Below are 24,277 nucleotides of genomic sequence, written 5' to 3' on the forward strand. Positions count from 1 at the left end.
TGAATTCCCTTTGTAATCCACTTAAAATCTACTCTGAACTTAGCAGAATATAAGAATCGTGTAGTATAGTATAGAAACCTTTATGACGTCATGGTCTTTTCAACAATCTCAATTATTATAATCATCATACAAACCTGCAGTCCAACATCAGCATTAGCCCTCTGCCAATCATTAGCTAAAATGTTCTGTTGTGATTGCTGCTGGCAGGGGGGCTAAGGCTGATGCCCCAGCCCCAACACTGGCAACCCGACCTAGCCCCCCTGCCAGTCCCAACCCACAGATTATGAAGAAAAGTGAAAGAATTCAAGGGCATGAGAAAGAGGACGAAGGGGAAGGTGTGTCAGCTGCAGGTGTCAGGCTGGGTAGCAGGTAATGGAAGCAGCGACACAGTTTGCCAGTTTCCTACTATTCAACAGCAAAAGGCAAAATCTGTAATAATTGCATGGCAGCAGAACTGTGGCAAATCTGGGCACCCTTTCATACAGTTGTACAAATAGCTGCAAAATAGCACTCTAGTACTGGTTTTGAGTTACTTCAGCCAAAAGGTTTAAAAAGCAGAACTATTTCTTGCCACAAGTTTAAATACCAGACTTACACGCTCTTGACTTTCAATTGTTTCTTCTTCATCTGTGCTCTGAAGTCTCGTAACAAGAGCCCCTCTTCGTACTCCCATGGATTCAAGGTAGGACATGACAGACTATAAAGTAACCCAAAACAAAATCACATTTGTTTATTGTAGATATACAAATAACGTACAACAGTATTCTAACAAAAAGAAATCCATTTGTAATAGGTCAGCTCTAACAAAAACTTCCATACCAAAGAGGACAAACCAAATACATATATCACTCAAACATATCACATCAGATAATACTATTATCTTAAAATAGTATATATTCCCTGTTCAAATAAACCATATTTTCATTTCCTGAGTGGTTTTTTCTCTAATAAATGACACTAGATTACTCTAGATGTCAAAAGCTTTTTCAAAGAAATAGGTTTTTAAAGCTTTACGAAAGAGCATAAATGATTCTTCTACCCTGATATATTTTGTGAGAGAATTCCACAATGATGGTGATAAATAGAAAAATGCTGAAGCTTGAGTTGATTCCTACCTTGCTCTTGAAGGCGGTGGGATTACCAACCTATTATCAGTAAGTGAACGTAACTTTCGTGATGATGTGTATTTGATGTAATAAAGGCGTAGCCTTATCATATCTTGAAGCTCTACAAATTATACAAGCAGCTGTGTTTTATATAGCTTGAAAGCGTTTCAAGTTGAATTTTGTAATGCCCGCATAAATGATGTTACAATAATAAAGGCGTGTCATAATGTAAGCTTAGGCCAAGGTACGCAGTGAGTTATTGTCTATTGTATTTCTAATGGAACGTAATTGCCTTAGATAATAAAAAGATTTTTTTACTACCTCCGATACCTGATCATTAAACAATAGAGCTGAATCTATAATCACACCTAAGTATTTGACAGATTGTACTGGGACAATTTGCCTGTCAAACAAAGTAGGAATTGAAGTTGGCATTGAACTATGACCTGTTCTCCAGCAAGCTATTGTCTTTTCAGGAGCTGCTGTTAACACAGAAGAATCCTGCATAGATTTAATTGGAGGGCATCTGGCGTCTTCTTTACCCGGTTACACAGACCCTCCTGTATGGGGCACTCCAAAGATCTATTCTTGCTCTTGCCTTCCTCTGCTTTATCATTGCACTTGACTGTTCTCTAGCATCTCATTCGCTTTAAAAATACATTTTATTCTTCAGTATCATGGAAAAGAAAATAAGATGATACCTTTTTTATTGGACATAACTTAATACATTTCTTGATTAGCTTTCGAAGGTTGCCCTTCTTCGTCAGATCGGAAATAAGCAAATGTGGTAGCAGTATATATAAGAGAAACATCAAAGCATTACTTTGACAGTCTGACAGAGTGGGAGGGTGGGGGTATGCATGGGGACATCAAAGCATTTCACTGATATTCTAACAGGATGGTGTGGGAAGGTGAGAGGAGGGTGATAAACAGAGAAATAAACAGAGAAATACAACTTTATGGTTTATAATGGGCTAGAAAACCCAGATCCTTATTGAGTCCTGTCTGTTGGGTGTCAAAATATTCAATCATTCTAACTTCAAAGGTCTTACGTTCTTGTATTGTTTTAAAGTTACCTATCAGGCAGAAAGATACTCTCTCTCTTCCAGTTTCAGCTTATGGAAAGGCAATCTGCAGTACCATTAGGCAGCTACTTCAAAATTGATGCTGAAATAGATTTGAAATCCAGCGCCAATTGGCCCTGGATTTCAAATCTAGCCTGAAGGTACTGGATTTTCCCCCAATCCCAGCCTGGGAGCAGAGAGAGAGAAAGATCTCTTTACTGAGACCCTGTAAGCAGATATAGTTTATAACCTGTGAGCAGCTACATTTCCTGAACTCCCCAGGTACAACCCCAGGCAGTAAACAAAGGATTAGATATTTTTACAATTGATCCATATTCAGTTACCTGTTATTGCTTGCTGAGTTCACCTTTTTCTGTTAGCTGTTCCAGTTCTGTGACAATAAACCTTATTTAGTTTATTGACTCTGCTGTCCTGGACTAACTAAGAATCCTGGTTCATGTTTTGGGGTCTGTCGATGCTTTCTTGGAACTGTGAGACCCCTGGAGTGTGGCCCCAGTGCCACTGGGGAATAACCTGAGAGTGGGAGACTAGCCCAGAGGCAAGAAGGACCCAATCGGTGGGTGGAGGATGCTAGTATAGAGCATGAGTCCAAGTGCAGGCGAGGCTGGGCAGTACTGGGGCAGACCCTGCAGATGACCGCAGGATGACCCCAGGCAGGACCTAGGCATTTCGTGACAAACGCAGAAAAGACACCAGCAATTTCTGACATTGTCCAAGGGTGTTACAACTGGAAGGGCTTTTTCGGCTAAATTTCCCCTGTAAATATGTCATCAAAATGAATTTGTAAATACATATTCTTTGAGCCTGGTCATCTGACCACTTTCTCAGAATCTAAATCCATAGTCTCTCCTCTTCCGACAGCATCAATGCCTGTAACATCTACATCATAGTTTAGGAAATTGCTCGACATGTAACTTCCATCCATTTTCTCTTTATAGGTCATTAAAAAATATATTTTCTTTAAATTGTGCCTTGTTTCTCTGCATTACTATGGACTTTAAGATAAGTAAATTAGTATTGGCTTTTTGTTTAACTTTTGTGAATTTATTTTCCTTTATTTTGGAATTTATGGATACTATCCTGTTCTTTTTCTGTATCAAGAGTATTCTGTATCAAAACTATTCTTGGAAATATGATTTAAAACTTGATAAATAAAGAGTAAAAAATAAAACAAACCCAAAAGAAAAAACTTTATAAGATTACCCCTAGTATGCCCTCCAGTAAGAGGTTACACAATGCAGATGGTGTACTTCCAGTGACTGAGAGGACAGAACATCCTCCAAATAAACTGCTTACAACACTCTGTTTTTCCCAGCTTTCTTACAGAATCTTGCTTGATGCCTTTAACTTACCTTAAAGAGTTCATCTGGCTTCTTATGTCCATCCAATTCAATAAGCCACTGTGAATCATGATCAGCCATTAAATCCTATAGAGTAGAAATAGATAGATTAAATCAATGAGCATACTACTGTAGATTTATCTGAGATTCCTTGGACAAAGAGGAAACAATTCTTCCATTCTTTTATGGTGTCTATAATTATGACATCACTCTTAAATCCCTTTTCACTATCTTCCTTGTATTATTGGGGTTTTTGACTTGGTGGTTTCCTTTTGCATCTTTGTACATTGCAACTACCCAAGCATTTTCTCCCTTTTTCCCTGGGATTGGAGGAGTAGCCTAATGGTTAGTACAGTGGGCTGAAAACCTGGGGAACTGGGTTCAATTCCCACTGCAGCTCTTTGTGACCCTGGGCAAGTCACTTAACCCTTAATTGTTCCAGGCATAAAAACCCCAAAACAATTAGATTGTGAGCCCACCAGGAACACAGGAAATAACCCCATCATAATATATATGTAAACCAAATCCAGTACCCTTTACCCTGTTTTAAATCCCCCTGCTTAATGGTTACAGATGCGGAGATAAACTGGGAAGGGCAGTGGCCACAGAAGTGAGCTGGTGCAAAAAAGGAGGTCTGTATACTTAGGGGCAGAAGGCAGCCCGTATAAATGCCGCATTGGCACTGACCCCGGATATTCAATGCCAGGCCATTTCCAGGGACCGGCATTGAATATCCATGGTGTGACCACACCTTGAATATTGTGTTTAGTTCTGGTCATCGTATCTCAAAAAAGATATAGCGGAATTAGAAAAGGTTCAAAGAAGAGCGAACAAAATGATAAAGAGGATGGAACTCCTCTCGTATGAGGAAAGGCCAAAGAGGTTAGGGCTCTTCAGCTTAGAAAAGAGACAGATGAGGGGAGATATGATTGAGGTCTACAAAATCCTGAGTGGTGTAGAACGAGTAGAAGTAAATCGATTTTTTACTCGTTCCAAAAGTACAAAGACTAGGGGACACTCAATGAAGTTATATGGAAATACTTTTAAAACAAATAGGACAAAATAATTTTTCACTCAACAAATAGTTAAGCTCTGGAACTCTTTGCTGGATGATGTAGCAACAGCGGTTAGCATATCTGGGTTAAAAAAAAGGTTTGGATAAGTTCTTGGAGGAAAAGTCTATAGTTTGCTATTGAGACAGACATGGGGAGGCAGCTGCTTGCCCCAGGAGTGTTGCTAATAAGTGAGTTTCTGCCAGGTGCTTGTGACCTGGCTTGATCACTGTTTGGAAACAGGATACTGAGCTAGATGGACCACTGGTCTGACCCAGTATGGCTACTCTTATGTTATGTTATGGTCTTAAAGAAGCTCAGTTTTCATGCAGGCACTGCTGCTAGATTGGTCTGATGAACCACCCAGACCCATTAGTGGCTAAGCCCCTGATCCAAAAGTTACCCAGAGATAAAGCCCCTAGAAAATAAGAATCACCAGCTTCTTTCTCTCCCAACCTCCCCCCACCCCGAAGCATTATCCTTTTCTGAGGGGGCCATGTCCCTCTATTTGCTAAATCAGCTATCTCCACCTTCTCCTGGTGCAGTCAGTGGAATGCTCTTAGCATCCCAAACATTGGCAAGATCAATCTATGATTCCTTCCCTGCAGGATCACAGATTAAGGCTAGGAGATGGACATGGGGGAAGCCACTGCTTGCTCTGGGATTGGATGCATGGAATGTTGCTACTAATTGGGCTTCTGCCAGGTATTTGTGCCCTGTATTGGCCACTGTTGGAAGCAGGATGCTGGGCTAGATGGACCCAGTATGACTATTATTATGTTCTCATGAGGAGCTCAAAAAAGAACCCGAAAGTGCCCCAAGAACTTCAAACATTTTTTATTATCAGGGTGTCATAAATTCTCATGCCTCACAGGACTAATCTAGTCTTAAGGCACTTTCCAAAACTTCACTCATAAAGAAGGACAGAGAGTTGGTTCTGCAGGCTGTTTCCACCACTGCTTCCTTAGCTGGATATAAGGGCCTGGAATGCTTCACTTACATTTCTTTTTTTTTTGTTCTTGTCAACATGAACAAAATAAGAGCTAAGCCCATTAATACACAAGTCTTGTTCCATGTGCAGCTTCAACTCTCGGCGGCCATTTTGAATCTCGAGACCGTCATAGCAACAGAATGTAGGGCAAGGCAGCGATCCGGGCAGGAAAGAGGGGGCTCTTTCCTGCCCTGAAGAGGTCACTAGACCACCAGGGCAGTAGATAGTAAGTAAGGGGAGGGGAGGCCCGCCCGCCCGTTTGTCCAGAAATCCGGACAAACGGGCGGACTGGCAAAACCTGTCCGGATGCCCGGACATGTCCTCAAAAAAAGGACATGTCCGGGTAAATCTGGACGTATGGTAACCCTAACTAATCTGAATGGAGGCTTGGTGGCTAAGAAGCATGAATTCTGGGGAAAACTGAACATGCCAGCCACAGGATTCGGCCTCTTAACCCAAGGGTCTGATATTCTTTGCCTCCAAGCCTGAACAGGCTTAAAACAGGTGAGCCATCCAACTGGCCTTGACACGCCTCTGGTGTGGGCAAATGACTGTCATTACCACCTAAAACAAAATCTGCCATGACCACAAGACAGTGTCATATAATCACTGCCCCACCAGCCCTACTGCAGCGTATCTTCTTCCTTACACTGCTGCAGAAAAAAACCAACCCATAAAATCTGAAGCAGATGAGCAACTCTGCTCTTGTTCACTGTTACAACAATGTGCGATCATGATGTCCTTAGCCAGACCAGCAGCTGCTGCAGGCCACACAGCTGGAACTGTGTTCAGCCAGCCTCCTTAATTCCGGACATGCAAACTCACCTCTGAACTAGATACTTCCTGAACCAAATGCTTCACTTTCACTTGTGCTGGTGGCTCTCTTTAAAAAAAAAAAAACAACCAGACTTTATTAAGCGCTGCTTGGTAAAACTTCATCCTGACCTGCTCTCAAGAGTCGTGAAGAATGAAAGGAGGAACCACAGGCACAGAGCTCCCAAGGACTGCCTCTGGCAAAAAAAGAGGGAAGGAATTAGGGGGGTGGGGACCTTCTATGCAGTCTGTGGCTGGTCTGGGTCTACTGTTCTCCATTTGCTGGAGACTGAGAAATACTGGTAAGCTCAGGACTCTACTGGACCCCATCTGATGTCATCAAACGAATGGTTATCATTCTCAGTCTTCTGAACTGGAATGAAGGGATGAAGAGGAAAGAAAATTGATTGACAAAAACAATCAGCAACAGATGGCATCGCCACAGACAAAGTAAAACCTGAGCAGGTCTGCACAGCTGAGGCTGTGTGGGACGTCCCATATGTGCCCACAAAACTGTCCTAAACCCTTCCAGAAGCAATGGAAATGCTGTTTGTTGGTGGTATTGGATGATACCATCTACTTATGTGGCCGATTGCTTATCCGTCAGAATATCAGCTGATTAGACATCACAATCAATCTGATGTCACAATCACTGCCTATAACATAAGAGCAAAGCAAACCCCAGAAGAGATTACACATGGCAAGATTCTCCCAGCTGAGGGCGGGAAGGAGGGACCGAGAGCGTGTTGTGCTGGTCTTGCGTTTGGGGGGGGGGGGGGCAAAGCCCCCTCACCTCCAAACTACGCCCATGCCTTCCAGTCTCTGGAAGTAATAGAAACATAGAAAAATAAAGACTATATCACTTATCCAGTCTGCCAATTCATGCACTGAACACAGGATGACACTACTGACTAACTATCATCCACAACATTTCCTCATTTCTTTTAAAAAATGGATTAAACTATGTTTCCAAGTATTCTGGGATAATGAGTCTCATACGTTAATGGAGTCTGTTCACGCTTTCCAAAAATACTAGGACTAGGGGGCATGCGATGAAACTACAGTGTAGTAAATTTAAAACAAATCAGAGAAAATGTTTCTTCACCCAACGCATAATTAAACTCTGGAATTCGTTGCCGGAGAACGTGGTAACATAGTAACATAGTAGATGACGGCAGAAAAAGACCTGCACGGTCCATCCAGTCTGCCCAACAAGACAACTCATGTGTGCTACTTTTGTGTATACCCTACTTTGATTTGTACCTGTGCTCTTCAGGGCACAGACCGTATAAGTCTGCCCAGCACTAGCCCTGCCTCCCAACCTCCAGTCCCGCCTCCCACCACCGGCTCTGGCACAGACTGTATAAGTCTGCCTAGCACTATCCCTGCCTCTCAACCTCCAGTCCTGCCTCCCACCACCGACTCTGGCACAGACCGTATAAGTCTGCCCAGCACTATCCCCGCCTCCCAACCTCCAGCCCTGCCTCCCACTACCGGCTCTGCTATCCAATCTCGGTTAAGCTCCTGAGGATCCATTCCTTCTGAACAGGATTCCTTTATGTTTATCCCACGCATGTTTGAATTCCGTTACCGTTTTCATCTCCACCACCTCCCGGGGGAGGGCATTCCAAGCATCCACCACTCTCTCCGTGAAGAAATACTTCCTGACATTTTTCTTGAGTCTGCCCCCCTTCAATCTCATTTCATGTCCTAATCTCATTTCATGTCCTGGTGAAGGCGGTTAGCTTAGCAGAGTTTAAAAAGGGGTTAGACGGTTTCCTAAAGGACAAGTCCATAAACAGCTACTAAATGGACTTGGGAAAAATCCACAATTCCAGGAATAACATGTATAGAACGTTTGTACGTTTGGGAAGCTCACCAGGTGCCCTTGGCCTGGATTGGCTGCTGTCGGGATAGGATGCTGGGCTTGATGGACCCTTGGTCTTTTCCCAGTGTGGCATTACTTATGTACTTATGAGTAATTCTATAAGAAGGCGCCCCAATGCCACATGGTGAGAGCCTAATGTACAACAGCATCTAGGCACCCAGATCCCATAACAGGACATTAGCTTAAGCTGGCATGGGTGCTCCTTACATTCATATACATGCAGTTACATCAGCCATAGACATGGTGTAATTGGGCACACCTTGCGTAACTTATAGCATTCTAAATGTGATGTGTAAATGGAAGGCATGCCCATATCCTGCCCATGGTCTGCCCACGAGTATGCCCTACTTACGTGTCCCCTCACAGAGCAGTGCGTATATGCCTAAGTGCTCATTTTTTCTGTATTTACACTTGCAGGGGGTGCGCACCCTTGACAGCCTTGCTATAGAACTGCCCTTTAACTATATTGTGTGAAGTTCTTATTTTCTGTTTGGGCAGCATTAAACAGCAGAGTGACCATTGAGGTGGAGGAACCACACAAGACCATTACAGCAGCACAAGTAGGGTTGTAGATGGATCTTCCAACAATACAGGGTATGAGTGTTCGAAGGAAGATTCATCTACAACCCTACCAATCTCTACTAGTACATAAGTACATAAGTAGTGCCATACTGGGAAAGACCAAAGGTCCATCTAGCCCAGCATCCTGTCGCCGACAGTGGCCAATCCAGGTCAAGGGCACCTGGCACGCTCCCCAAACGTAAAAACATTCCAGACAAGTTATACCTAAAAATGCGGAATTTTTCCAAGTCCATTTAATAGCGGTCTATGGACTTGTCCTTTAGGAATCTATCTAACCCCTTTTTGGGTAGCATTAAAGACAGACAGAACCAAAACGGAATGAAGCTGCAGAACCTGCAGTACAATTCTTACCTCTAGAGCACGCAGCATAGTGTCCTTGTATAATTTCACTCGAACCTTTGCATTTGCAGGAAAATCTTCAGGCCTCTGAACTAGCTGGTTCATAAACGCATTTGACTGTTTTTCTTCTCCCTTATGAATAAGAAACAAAATAATTGTTTAAGTAAAATATCACCAAGCCTGCTCTAGCAGAAAATGAACACTGTCTCTTGGTGGTCACAGGCTGCTTGAGCAAGTACTTTGCTGTTCATGGGAATCCCATTCGAAGAGACCACTCAGAATTTTAGCAAGGGCCAGATACACTATAGCATTTTCCTATTTTGGGTTTATGAGAAAAATACTTAGTACATCTGGCCCTAAATGTCTCTAATTTTTGCATAGAGAAAGAGGGCACCTACATAACAAGTAGGTGTCTACTTAGGTACTATTTTATAAAGACATATAAGCAACTAGGGGGCAATTCGATAACTGGGCAGCACTTTACACAGGCTTTGAGCCTATAAGAATACTTGTGTGTGTACGTGTTCTCATAGAATACAATCATAAGTTGGCATCAACGTACCTACATTTAGGTGAGCCCACTTACACTACATGTCATGGATGGTATAAGTTGATGTGCCTAAATGCAGCCCTTACTGACATAACTTACAGTATTCTACGACTTACCACTCATGCCCCTCCCCTGTGAATGTCCCCATGTATTTACGCACTACGTGATCTGCGCTTAAATTACGGAATAGCACTCACATACAAATGGCGCTTAAATTTAACCCTCCTAAACCGGTCTAGCGGCTGCCGTGCGCTAATGCCAACACGGCCTATTCACTTAGTAAATGGGGGGGGGGGGGGGAGTAAGTGTCCTGTTACAGTTTATTGACATTTGCTAGACTGCTCTAACTGATGGGCAGAGCAAAGCAGTGTACAACCTAAACCTCACTGGGTGGAGTAGCCTCCTAATTAGAATAAATGATATGGCTCACAGTTGGTCAAGTAAAAGGCACATAAGCTAAGAAATTTTATAATCGAAATACTTCTGTTTGTCTGGTAAATGCACTGTGAGAAGTTTCTATTCTGCAAAGTCCCCACAGAGTTCTATGCAGTAAACAATTGCAAAGAAGCAGGATAAAACCTTGGAAATACATTGGTTTGTAATCAGTAAAAAAAAATCTAAAAATCATTTAAAAAGATCATAAAAATAAGTTTTAATGGCATGTTGCTGTCTAATCACATCTTTGGTTGACAAGTTTTATCTTTCTGTTTCTGGATATTAAAACATGCTGAGGTTTTTATTTTATTGTTGATCAAGGACAAGACTCGTTTTTTCTGCTCTCAGCTAGAACGCTGGACATGTCTGTATTGGACTTTTGACGTCAAACGGTGAGCAACTGTAGATGTACTTTTTAACCGGCTGTTGTAAGACATGTTCACTTTACACAATTATGCACTCAAGATTTTGTCACAGTCACATTGCTTTCACTCTTTGATGTATCACAACGTAGACAGCAAACTCACTTATCATTGTAATTTGTGTCACCTACACATTTTTTTTGTTACATTTGTACCCGCACTTTCCCATTCATGGCAGGCTCCTTTACGTATCTTTAATGTAAATATTATACTGTATCTTTTCACATGTATGTCTATCTCAGGTGGTTCCTTCATCCATGCTTAATTTAATTTTAATTTTTGGATTCATTATTTTAATATGTTCATGTTTTAATTTCATTATTTGTATATGTTTATTATTATTATGCCTTTTTTGTACAGCACTGAAAACATATTATTATCAATTAGTTTTCATCATCTAAAGTTACTGTATCTTAGTGGATAGGCCACACAGGTTCATAGTTTATTGCAGAGGTTTCTGAATTATATTATATATATGATATGATTTGCTTGTGGGTTGACTGGTTTTGTTGTTCTCAGGACTGGATGATTTTGTTTGTTCTTTCCTATCTTTTAATGGTGTTCCCAATTTAATTTAATTGTTTTATGATTTTATTGCATGATTTGCTCTGTAAACCATTCTGATTTGGTTGGCAATAAGTGACAGTACAGCAAAATAAATAAATGATAAACAATCCTGCTTATAATCGAAACAGAAAAACGCCTATATTGCGACCCAAATCGGGAGATGGGCGTCTTTCTCCCGTGGGCTCCCAAATCGGTATAATCGAAAGCCGATTTTGGGCGTTTCCAACTGCAATCCGTCGTGGAAACGGGTAAAGATGGGGGCGTGTTGGAGGCAGAACTGGGGCGTGGTTATCGGCCGAGGAGAGATGGGCGTCTTTAGCTGATAATCTGAAAAAAAGGCGTTTTTACCGTGATTTTGGGTCACTTTTTTTTTTACCCTTTTTTTTCACGAACAAGTCCCAAAAAAGCGCCCCAACTGCCCAGATGACCACTGGAGGGAATCGGGGATGACCTCCCCGGACTCCCCCAGTGATCACTAACCCCCTCCCACCAAAAAAACCCACTTTAATAACTTTTTTTCCAGCCTCTATGCCAGCCTCAAATGCCGTATCCACCTCTATGACAGCAGAATGTGTTCTATCCTGTGACAGCCTTTCCCTGGTTCTGATGTGGCTCTCGGGTGAGTGTGACAACTTTTCTGTTATGCGCACTGCACAGTCACATCAGCAATGCATTGTGGTGGGTGTAGGGTATTGGGCTCCATGATTCCACTAGCTTGTGGCAAATGCTCACGATGTTGGTAGTTGGTAGGCTGTACTCCCATGGTGCTTTTCCCCCTGCTTACTGGGTCAGAGTGTGCCCTGTTTTGTTTCCGGTAGTCCATGAGGTAGTGGCCATTTTTGTAAGCCAGTTTTAGATCCCTTTCACGTGTTAGCCACGTTACAGAACTTAGTTCTTACCTTGAATGTGGCTGAAAGAGGGCATTGTACAGCATTCTGCCAGCTGTGACCTACTGCTCATCTCAGTACCAGGGAGACTCGTTGCCAGTGGGGCACAACCTCTGATCTGCAGTTAACTGTGAGTAAGCGTGCTTATTCCAATAAAGGACGTTTTCGGAGAGATTAGTCTTCAGGTGTCAACTGGTGTGCCAATGTTATATAGCAGCAACAAGTCCTAGAGGCCTGCGTGTATGCAGGTCCCTGGAGCACTTTTAGTGGGTACCGCAGTACACTTAAGGCAGGTGGACCCAGGCCCATCCCCCCTACCTGTAACACTTGTGCTGATAAATGGGAGGTTTCCAAAACCCACTGTACCCACATGTAGGTGCCCCCTTCACCCCTAAGAGCTAAGGTAGTGTTGTACATTTGTGGGTAGTGGGTTTTGGGGGAGGGGGGTTGGGTGCTCAGCACCTGTGGTAAGGTAGCTATGCATGTGGGAGCGTTGTCTGAAGTCCACCGCACTGACCTTTAGGGTGCCCAGTTGGTGTCCTGGCATGTCAGGGGGGCGAGTGTACTACGAATCGTGGCCCCTCCCATGACCAAATGGCTCGGGCTGGGCGTTTTTAATTTCCATTATCGCTAAAAAAAACAAACGCCCAGCTGAAAAACGTCTATTTTTCCGAAAATACGGTCCCGCCTCTTCACGTACCCGTTTTCGGACATAGACGCCCATGGAGATAGGTGTTCGCGTTCGATTATGCCCCTCCACGTAGATCCTTGACACAGGCGCTGTGCGCTGAAACACGGCCCAGTTTGTGTCACTGATGTACAAGATTGAATCGTTGATTTAGAGGATTGATCTATGCTGTGGAATAACAGAACTTGTTTCATTGTTGAAGGCTCTTGGTACTTTCTGTGCTTTGTACTTAGATTTTAGCAAAACCTTTGCTTTAGTTCTGCATAGATGACATAAATAAACTGAGTGCCCTCAATATGTACCTTAAGAGACTGACTGGGTTTGGAACTGGTTGCTTGGAAGGCAACAGAGGATAGTGGTAAATGGAGCTCACTCAAAGGAAAGGGACGTTAAGAGTGGTATGCCAAAAGGATCAGTTCTTGGCCTGGTTCTTTTTAACATTTTGTAAGCGATATTGTGGAGAGCTGTCTGGTAAGGTTTGTCTAATTGTGGATGATACCAAACTCTGCAATATATTTATATATTGAAAACTTTTTTTTTAATAATGGATAGACATAATTAAATATTTAACATTTATCATCTTTTTTCTGGATACACAGCTGTAATAAATTATTCTATTATTTTATTTTTAATTTGTATTTATCATTTTAGTTTATATGTATCATTCTATCTAAGTATAAATGCATTATTTTCAGATGTGTTATCAATTTGAGCATTTTGTATGCATATCTTATTATTATATCTTTTATGTTATATATAGGTGTTTCATTTACATCTGATATGGGTTTGTTTTTTATAAATATAAAATTTTTTATAAATATATAAGCTAGATAGATGCAATACATTATGTTAGTGAAGACCACATGTATCAACTGTGAAGATTATATGCATCGATTGTGGGTTATGTTATACATTTTAGAATATCTTGTTTTTGCCCTTTTGATTTACTATTGATGAATTTTGATTGTTTACTCTATGATATACAGATAAAGTTAACAAAATTAAAAAAAATTTAAAATAAGTTTTATTATTTAAAGCGGTAACGTTTGTTAATTTTGTATTTATATATTCTTATATGTATGTTATATATTTTTTAGACCCCTGAGGAAGGCTTTTGTAGCCGAAACACGGACCGTGTAGGGTCCAAATAAAGTTATATTTGGAGCATCTTATCCTGTTGTTTTGGACTGATTTCCTGGACTTGGTTCTTTTCCACCTTGTTTGTATTGTGTTCTGTCTTTGTGGAAAGTGTGAACCCCCTTTGTTTTTGCGGGTAAAGAAATACTGGACGTGTCCCCAGCAGAGGTTCTGCAGTTTAGCAAACAAAGCTTAATAACGCCTATCAGGCTCATTTTCAAAGCACTTAGCCTCCCAAAGTTCCATAGAAACCTATGGAACTTAGCCTCCTAAAGTGCTTTGAAAATATGCCTCTATGTTTACTAAGCGGCGTTATGGGTGTGTTAGCGATCTTAACGCGCGTAAATGGTTTACGGCCGTTAAACGCTAACACGCCCATACAAATGTATAAACGTGTTAGCATTTAACGTGCCTTAAATTTACAGGCACGTTAAAAACGCTAACGCACCTTAGTAAACGTACCCCTAAATGAGGCCCAACTTCTTGTTGACATTATTTCTACTTTTTATAAGGGCAGATCAAAAAGATACCACTCAATGAGTCCCAGTATGATCAGTCACCTCTTCTTCTTCTTCCTCTTCCTCTATGGCCTCCTCTTCTGTCTCTTCTTCCCCTGCCTGTTCCTGCTCCTTCTTTTTCTTCTTCTGCAGCGCAAGCAGCTCAGGGTCCCACTCCTCTCGCTGGTACAAACGCCCTGTTTCAGCAGACTGTTTCTGGCCAGAAATTCTTTGACACAGGTCATCATCAGGGCACTGGTTCAGACAGAGTGAACAAGTCTAGTTAGGAGAACCTGCTCTGAAAATACAAATCACTTTAAGAGAGAATTTAGCAGATGATATTTATATGCTTTTTAGAAATTCTCTTTGTCTCCATTTAAAAATAGAACTTGAATATTTTATAGACAATTTACAACCTTCTCCATGAAAGATGTTTTCTTACAAAGTGCCAATACAAAATCCTATACTGTAACATTTATCAAAGGCGATATGAACCCATTTCCTATTTCCTTTTGCTACTATGCTATAATACTCCTCTGGAGGGACCACTTCCAGCAGTACAATCAGTAACCTCTCTGCCACGACTCCCAAAATGGTAGTGTTAAATTGCAAGGGTGGCTTTTAGGGCCTAGGACACCTATTCACTGGGAACCAGATAAACAGAGGCTACCAGCTCAGTTTACACAGGGCACCAAGTGGCTTTCGGATGGTGACAACTTTCAATCACTACTACTACTACTACTACTACTATTTAGCATTTCTATAGCGCTACAAGGCGTACGCAGCGCTACACAAACATAGAAGAAAGACAGTCCCTGCTCAAAGAGCTTACAATCTAATAGACAAAAAATAAAGTAAGCAAATCAAATCAATTAATGTGTACAGGAAGGAGGAGAGGAGGGTAGGTGGAGGTGAGTGGTTACAAGTGGTTATGAGTCAAAAGCAATGTTAAAGAGGTGGGCTTTCAGTCTAGATTTAAAGGTGGTCAAGGATGGGGCAAGACGTAGGGGCTCAGGAAGTTTATTCTAGGCGTAGGGTGCAGCAAGACAAAAGGCGCGAAGTCAGGAGTTGGCAGTAGTGGAGAAGGGAACAGATAAGAAGGATTTATCCATGGAGCGGAGTGCACGGGAAGGGGTGTAGGGAAGGACGAGTGTGGAGAGATACTGGGGAGCAGCAGAGTGAATACATTTATAGGTTAGTAGAAGAAGTTTGAACAGGATGTGAAAACAGATAGGGAGCCAGTGAAGCGACTTGAGGAGAGGGGTAGTATGAGTAAAGCGACCCTGGCGGAAGACAGGACGGGCAGCAGAGTTTTGAACCGATTGGAGAGGGGAGAGGTGACTAAGTGGGAGGCCAGCAAGAAGCAGATTGCAGTAGTCTAAACAAGAGGTGACAAGGGTGTGGATGAGGGTTTTGGTAGAGTGCTCGGAAAGAAAGGGGCGGATTTTACGGATGTTGTAAAGAAAGAAACGACAGGTCTTGGCGATCTGCTGGATATGAGCAGAGAAGGAGAGAGAAGAGTCAAAGATGACCCCAAGGTTTCGAGCTGAGGTGACAGGGAGAATGAGAGAGCCATCAACAGAAATAAAAAACGGGGGGAGTGGGGAGGTGGGTTTGGGGGGAAAAATGAGAAGCTCGGTTTTGGTCATGTTTAATTTCAGGTGGCCTGAACTGGAATGAAGGTTGCCTAGAGGTGAAAAGCTCAGGAACTTTTCACTAATCCTCTGAGCCATCCAATCACACACTCTTGCATTCACTTTTTATTCAACATCAATTTTTTTTAGTATAGTCTGGAAAATATAAGATGGTATATTGAAGTCCCTCTGGCAGAAGGACCGTAGGGAAGGAGAAACAAAGTTGGGTGGAAGGCCACTGCAGGACAGACTTCTAGGCTTTATGTCTGGAAAGTGGCAAAGATAGACAGATCAGGATGGGCTGGGGTGGGTTTCAACAGCAACTCCAGTAGCTGAGGCAGGTGGCTCCAAAAGGTTTCTAAAAAAATTGGAACGCCACTCGCAGCGGGGGCTCCATCTTTGGTAATATGGCTGTCCTGCTTTTCCTCGAAGAAGAAGTTGAAAGGCTGGTGGGGGATGACTCTAGGAGAATCATATGGCTTCAGGTTTATGGAGATTCAGAAACATATCCAAGAAGGAACCTTGTTTACACAGAGAGGGACTGTTGAAAGGCTGTATCCCCAGGTGTCGTGGACTATCAGCAGTTGTAAGCCATCTGCATAAACGTAAGCAGAAATACCAAATTGTTGTAGCAGACTCATAGGCAGTTGGTGACGCAGATGTTTGGGGAGGCTAAAGTGGGATGGGGCGGGGTGGAATGGGATGTGGTGGGCCAAGTTAAAATCCTTGTGGTGGCGACAACTGTGTCAGCAGTAAAAGGACAGTGGGGGCACTTTTGAACACAGCTTCCTCCCTCACCTAGTACCTCTGTTACTGATGGTATCATACAAACTGAACACACTCCAGGGAATTATGTGCCAAAAAAAAAATCGAAATAATGCACCAAAATAGTACAACATATTAAACAAAACAGTATTTGCTGTATTATGGAAATATATGCAGGTACTTTAACACGTGGCTGCCAATCAGCCCTAGCTCCCTAGTCCAACATCTTCCTGTTGGCCATGTGAACAGCACTGTAACAGAAATCCTGTAGCTACTAGCAACCATAAAATGATTTGGCTATCAATGTTTTTGGTAAGTTGCCAAATGGCCACCAGGTTTCAGATCTGCTGCGAGTTACCAAACGTTTTTGGATTACATATTACCTGTATTAGCTGTACATAATGGTTAGAGCAGCGGGCTGAGAACCAGGGCATCCAGGGTTCAAATCCAGTTGCTGCTCCTTAAGATCTTGGACCCTCCACTGGCTAGGGTACAAGCTTCAATTGTAAGCCCTCCAGAAAAATACCTAGTACACATGCATGTAACTTACACTGAGCTATAATTGAGAACGGCATGAGCTAAATCCAAATCTGAAATCTAGTATTAAGCATACTGCGAAGTAATACAAAATCTTAAAGTTAAACAGGACCTGCAATAAAGGAAGCCCTGTGGATCTGCCATGTGTTGAGGCCCCTTTTACTGCAGCTGGCTTTTGTTTTTAAAGGGAAATGGCTGTGCGGTAAGAAGAGATGGCTGTGGGGAGACATGATAGAGGTATATAAAATAATGAGTGGAGTGGAACAGGTGGATGTGAAGCGTCTGTTCACGCTTTCCAAAAATACTAGGACTAGGGGGCATGCGATGAAACTACAGTGTAGTAAATTTAAAACAAATCGGAGAAAAGTTTTCTTCACCCAACGCGTAATTAAACTCTGGAATTCGTTGCCGGAGAACATGGTGAAGGCGGTTAGCTTGGCAGAGTTTAAAAGGGGGGTTAGACGGTTTCCTAAAGGACAAGTCCATAAACTGCTACTAAATGGACTTGGGAAAAATCCACAATTTCAGGAATAACATGTATAGAATGTTTGTACGTTTGGGAAGCTTGCCAGGTGCCCTTGGCCTGGATTGGCCGCTGTCGTGGACAGGATGCTGGGCTCGATGGACCCTTGGTCTTTTCCCAGTATGGCATTACTTATGTACTATATGTGGCCATTTCCTGGGAAGCCCTTTGTAGGGAAATTATTGAGTTAATCATTTTAACATATACTAAACAAGTGTAGATTATAAGAAAAGAAACAGCTTCTAACCTTGTGTGTTACAAGAAGAACTGAATGTTCTTAGATATGCTTTTTGGCTAGCTTGCAAAAACCTCCTAATGGTCTCAAACTGCTTTACGCCTGACTTGGTCTTGTGGTGTTCGTGAGTATCATTGGTAAAATTCATTTAACAGCCTTACCACCTCCTATTTAAGAGGCAGTAAGGTCTCCTCTGCTAACCCAGTGGTGAAAGTAAAAATATTTCTAGTCAAAATGGAAATGTATTTATTTATTTATTGGGATTTATTAACCACCTTTATGAAGACATTCACCCAAGGAAGTACCGTATTTTTCGGACTATAAGACGCACTTTTTTCCCCCAAAATTTGGGAGGAAAATGGGGGGTGCGTCTTATAGTCCGAAGGTAGCGTTTTTGAATCTCGCCGAGACCGTCAGAAAGCAGTGAGCACGGAGAGCAGCGCGATGGGCAGGAAAGAGGGGGCTCTTTCCTGCCCCAACGTCACTAGACCACCAGGGAACATGGAATCGTGTAAGTACGGGACGGCGGTCCAAAACTCGGACAAGACGCACCGGAGCACCTAGGTTTTAGAGGAGGGAAAAAGGAAAAATTTTTTTTTCCTATTTCCCTCCTCTAAAACCTAGGTGCGTCTTATGGTCCGGTGCGTCTTATAGTCCGAAAAATACGGTACATCAGGTACAGTTTAACATAGAACTTACAATTCAAAGCTGACAAGTCAGAGAAACTGAATGAAATCTCTATAAACCTGGAGGATGTAATGCCATAATTTGACAAATTGAAGAGTACCAAACCTTCTGGACCAGATGGTATTCATCCCAGAGTACTGACAGAATTGAAAAATGAACTTGCAGAACTATTGTTAATAATATGTAATTTATCTTTAAAATCAAGTATGGTACCGGAAGATGTAACGCTGATTTTTAAAAAAGGTTCCAGAGGAGATCCATGAAATTATAGACCGGTCAGCCTGATGTTGGTGCCGGGCAAAATGGTAGAGACTATTATAAAGAACAAAATTACAGAGCATATTCAAAAGCATAGATTAATGAGACTAAGCCAACATGGATTTAGTGAAGGGAAATCTTGCCTCACCAATCTATTACATTTTTTTGAAGGGGTGAACAAACATGGGAATACAGGTGAGCTGGTCGATATTGTGTATCTGGATTTTCAAAAGGCATTTGACAAAGTACCTCATGAAAGACTCCAGAGGAAGTAGGAGAGTCATGGGATAGGAGGTAGGGTCCTATTGTGGATTAAAAACTGGTTAAAAAATAGAAAGCAGAGAGTAGGGTTAAATGGTCAGTATTCTGAATGGAGAAGGGTAGTTAATAAGGTTCCCCAGGGGTCTGTGCTGGTACTGTTGCTTTTTAACATATTTATAAATAAGTACATAAGTATTGCCATACTGGGACAGACCAAAGGTCCATCAAGTCCAGCATCCTGTTTCCAACAGTGGCCAATCCAGGTCACAAATACCTGGCAAGATCCCAAAAAAGTACAAAACATTTTATACTGCTTATCCCAGAAATAGTGGATCTAGAGATGGGAGTAACTAGTGAGGTAATTAAATTTGCTGGTGACACAAAGTTATTCAAAGTTGTTAAATCGTAAGAGGATTGTGAAAAATTACAAGAGGACCTTACGAGATTGGGCAGTTAAATGGCAGATGACGTTTAATTTGAGCAAGTGCAAAGTGATGCATGTGGGAAAGAGGAACCCAAATTATAGTTATAAAATGAAGGTTCCACATTAGGAGTCACTGACCAGGAAACGGATCTAGGAGTCGTCGTGGATGATACGTTGAAACCTTCTGCTCAGTGTGTGGCGGTGGCTAAGAAAGCAAATAGAATGCTATGTATTATTAGGAAAGGAATGGAAAACAAAAATGAGGATGTTATAATGCCTTTGTATTGCTCCATGATGCGATTGCACCTCGAATGTTATGCTGGTCACCGCATCTTAAAAAAGATATAGTAGAATTAGAAAAAGTACAGAGAAGGGCGACGAAAATGATAAAGGGGATGGGACGACTCCCCTATGAGGAAAGGTGTAATAGAAATATTTTAAAGATTGCTTTTCAACTCTGCTTTGACCGACAGTACACTCTAAAGTTTCTGTTTTTTGACTATCAATAGAAATCAAACAAAATAAAACATGGAAAAGAAAATAAGATGATACCTTTTTTATTGGACATAACTTAATACATTTCTTGATTAGCTTTCGAAGGTTGCCCTTCTTCCTCAGATCGGAAATAAGCAAATGTGCTAGCTGACAGTGTATATAAGTGAAAACATTCAAGCATTACTATGACAGTCTGACAGGGTGGGATGTTTTTTGACTGAAAGTAACTTTTCTTGTAAATGCAAAAACAACTTGGAATGTGGAAGACAAGGAACGTCTCTGACTAATTTGGTATGTGCAGCAGCTAGGTGGAGCATGTTTAAGTTTTAAGAGATAAGCTACCTGGCCAATTGTTTGTTTAATTGAACCAAGAGCATGTGACTACCTTCTCATGCACATTTTTGTAATTTTCCTTGGCTCTGAAAATGAGTTTTAGTCTAATAAAAAGGGGAGCCTTGAACAGTGAAGCCAAAAGCTCGCCTATGAGCAGATATGTGCATTGGACCTGGTCACGTGACTTCTGGCTTTGCTGAATGGGCTTCCCAGCTGATGAGAAGCGCCTGAATGTAGTGATACATGACCAATGATATATGTATATATATTACTTCTTTAATATTGTTTCTCTTCAGTTATATGACCTGATCATTGTGTATATTTCTTAATGATTGTGTATCTTGGACAATAATGACTTGTACTCTCTCCATTTGAAGTGAACCTCTAATAAAAGTCTCATTTACCCAATACAAATCCAAAAGAATCTGCAGTAATTTACTTTCTGAGCAGTCTGTAGTGATTGAGTAAGCAGGCTGTACTTTTAGAGCAAAACAAAAGAATAAAGCAGCTAGGATTCTTCAGCTTGGAGAAAATACGGCTGAGGGGAGATATAATAGAGGTCTATAAAATGAGTGGAATGGAATGAGTAGAAGTGAATCACTTGTTTAATCTTTTCAAAAATACTAGGACTAGGGGACACGCAATGAGCTACAAAGTGGTAAATTTAAAACTAATTGGAGAAAATTTTTCTACACTCAACGTTTAATTAAACTCTGGAATTTGTTGCCAGAAATGTAGTAAAAGCAGTTAGCTTAGCAGGGTTTAAAAAAGGTTTGGTTGGCTTCCTAAAGGAAAAGTCCATAGACCATTATTAAAATGGACTTGGGGGAAAATCCACTGCTTTTTGCTTTAAATATACCTAAAAATCTTTTTACTATGTGTTTTTGCCTCCAACGCAATCCATCTCTGCCTTCCTTATCAGCACTTTGTATTTGACTTGACATTCCTTATGCTGTTTCTTATTGTTTTCAGTCAGTTCCTTTTTCCATTTTCTGGGTTTGATTCCCATTATAGCTCCTTGTGACTCTGGGCGAGTCACTTAACCCTCCACTGCCCCACGTACAAAATTAAGTACCTGTATATAATATGTAAATTGCTTTGATTGAAAGCACAGAAAGGCAGTATATCAAGTCCCATCTCCTCTCTCTTGTTAGTTGCAGTTTATTTGTATGTAAACTGCTATGTTCTGTGCACCAGAATAAAATAGAGTTTAGGGTGAACTATAACTAAACGGGAACCAGAAGGACTCATGGTGGCCAAGAATTTACTGAGACCAAAATAAGAGAGTGGAGAAAAATTACTAAAGGAAGCTTGATAAGTAGGAGAGTTTGAAAGAACTCCCATAAGAAAAAGGGGAAAAGGAATGAGCTTCAAGGACTGCAGGACCTGTTCTGGATGCCTATTTTGTATAAAAGGCTTAAAATAGATGCCCCTTTGGGCTTCTCACATAGGAACTGATCTGAGACAGCACAGCAAAGGACAGAAAACGAGGGAAACCAAAACTCAATGCACAAACTAATTATATACCTTAAAACCCCCACTCATTTCAAAATTCCAGACTCAGATGAGTTTCGGCTTAGCACAAGTCTCTCTTCAGAGCGCTATTCAAAGCACATCATCTCATATCTATCAAATTATTTTATGTTTCACCAGCAACATATATGCTTATCTTAGCTCTGTAATTGAAGCCACCATCTCTGAATCAATTGACAAAGTTTTTTTTTTTTTGTTACATTTGTACCCCGTGCTTTCCCACTCATGGCAGGCTCAATGCGGCAGGCAATGGAGGGTTAAGTGACTTGCCCAGAGTCACAAGGAGCTGCCTGTGCTGGGAATCGAACTCAGTTCCTCAGTTCCCCAGGACCAAAGTCCACCACCCTAACCACTAGGCCACTCTATGATTAGGAGGAGCACTGCAGTGTTTCTCAACCCAGTCTTCGGGACACACCCAGCCAGTTAGACTTTCAGAACATCCACAATGATTATGAGATAGATTTGCATACAAATCTCTCTCATGCATATTAATTATGGATATCCTGAAAACCTGACTGGCTGAGAGCCACTGATGCACAGATACATATTTCTCTTTTTCTTTCTTCAGTAATTGTATTAGATGCCTTTTGATGGTATACACTGATGAACTCTTTTTTATTATACTTACACAATGGTTGTGTTTTGATGGTCTTCAGCTGATGACGACTGAGAGCTGTATAAATTGCATCGCCTTCATAAACTACATTTTAAGCTTTTGCACCTGCTAGCTTGCTAATGGTGAGTTTCTTTGTTCTGTGGCTTCGTATGCTTAAGGGGAGGGCAATTTTCAAAAACATTTCCAAGAAGTAAAAGAGGGAATCCCCCTGTGAACTCTGCCCCCTCAGCAGACAAAGGTAGGTATAGCTAGGAAGAAGGAATGTGTACTTTCTGCAGGAATATTTACACTTTCAAGCAAACGTATATACCAAAAGAGACCCATCTCCACAGTTGGATGCATTATCAAAAAGAAATCCCACATGAGGTTTCACTTTGAAAATGGGCTTGTGTACTCATGGGAATTATGCCCCTGAAGATCTGCATGCCCTGTGACCATTCTCAAAATCACCCCCCAAATCATGCAAATAATTTTTCTACGGAGTGAAAAACAGATTCTTTTACTGTACCCTAAATAGTGGATTTACAAATTACAAAGTTGCTCTTACCTTAATGTTAATGATAAAATCTGGCTTCAGGTTCAGGTTTTTAATAAGCTCTATTTGCTCTGGAATCGACATATATTCCTCCGAGAGAGAAGGAAGCCCACAAAGGACATATCCTGCAAAACAAAACCTCATTACATATATTTGCAGAATAGTTAAGGATTACTGTTATCATCCAGTCTGCAATGTAGCCTTCTAATAATAACACTGATCTTAAAGAAAAGTGGAATCTATGTAGGCAGTGATATCTTGCACTGGACGGATGGGTTAACGGATATACAGAATGAATTGATTTGTACTTTTCTGACCACTGACAGGTCAGTTATGACCCATGAACTGCATAGCTAAAGGCACAAACTTAAAATGCCTGAGAGCTGCATCTTTCTGTACTTTCTGCTGAAAGCTGTGAATTCAAGGTCATGCTGATCTACAGCAAGAAGCGCTCTTCCCCTCCCTGACAGAGTTGGTGCCCCTGACTCTACATCACAAGGACACAAAGAATGTATACATAGTTTGAAAGCGAAGATGTGTTGAGGTTACTAGACAAAACAATGATAAGACCTGGGTCTTGGAGAAATTCCTGTGGCAAAATGACGGCTACAATCTCCTGTAAAAGAAACCTTGGACTTGTTATAAGATGCTGTGTTCCATAACATTCAGATAGTGTGTTCCATTCTATGTAAAAAATGCAGTAAGACAGAAATTAGCTGAAGTTGCAAGCTGCATGATTTGGGAGGGAATTGATGCCCAATCCATTGTACAAAAAGGTATATAAGTCACTGTTGTATTGTATTTAGGCAGAGGCTGAGATGATCAACAGTGAGTAAATCTTTACAGCGGTGGTCTCTCTCTCTCCCTCTCATAATAAACTGCTATTTGTTATTGCCTGATTGCTTTGTTATTATCTAAATTGGTAAGGAATAAAGACTTTCTCCTTGGCAGGAACATAGCCTCTATCTTCTCTGCTACCCCATATCTTGGGGGTGGCTGGTCCACTATATCTTGGGGGTGGCTGGTTCACTATATCTTGGGGTGGGTGTAAGGAGGCAGGAA

General features: G+C 41.5%; 1 protein-coding gene across 1 annotated transcript in view; it reads right to left on the bottom strand.

The window, feature by feature from the left end:
• Nucleotides 1-24,277, bottom strand: part of AK9 (adenylate kinase 9) — a 327,370-nt gene that overhangs the window by 256,461 nt on the left and 46,632 nt on the right. Inside the window, exons 6-10 of the mRNA XM_030199196.1 lie at nt 23,228-23,340; nt 14,443-14,634; nt 9,209-9,328; nt 3,544-3,618; nt 596-697 (exon numbers count right to left, since the gene is read on the bottom strand). Coding sequence (XP_030055056.1) covers nt 596-697; nt 3,544-3,618; nt 9,209-9,328; nt 14,443-14,634; nt 23,228-23,340 — 602 coding nt within the window. The remainder of the gene's footprint in view (nt 1-595; nt 698-3,543; nt 3,619-9,208; nt 9,329-14,442; nt 14,635-23,227; nt 23,341-24,277) is intronic.

The sequence above is a fragment of the Microcaecilia unicolor genome, chromosome 3 (assembly GCF_901765095.1).
Source record: "Microcaecilia unicolor chromosome 3, aMicUni1.1, whole genome shotgun sequence".
In the NCBI taxonomy this organism is placed as follows: domain Eukaryota; kingdom Metazoa; phylum Chordata; class Amphibia; order Gymnophiona; family Siphonopidae; genus Microcaecilia; species Microcaecilia unicolor.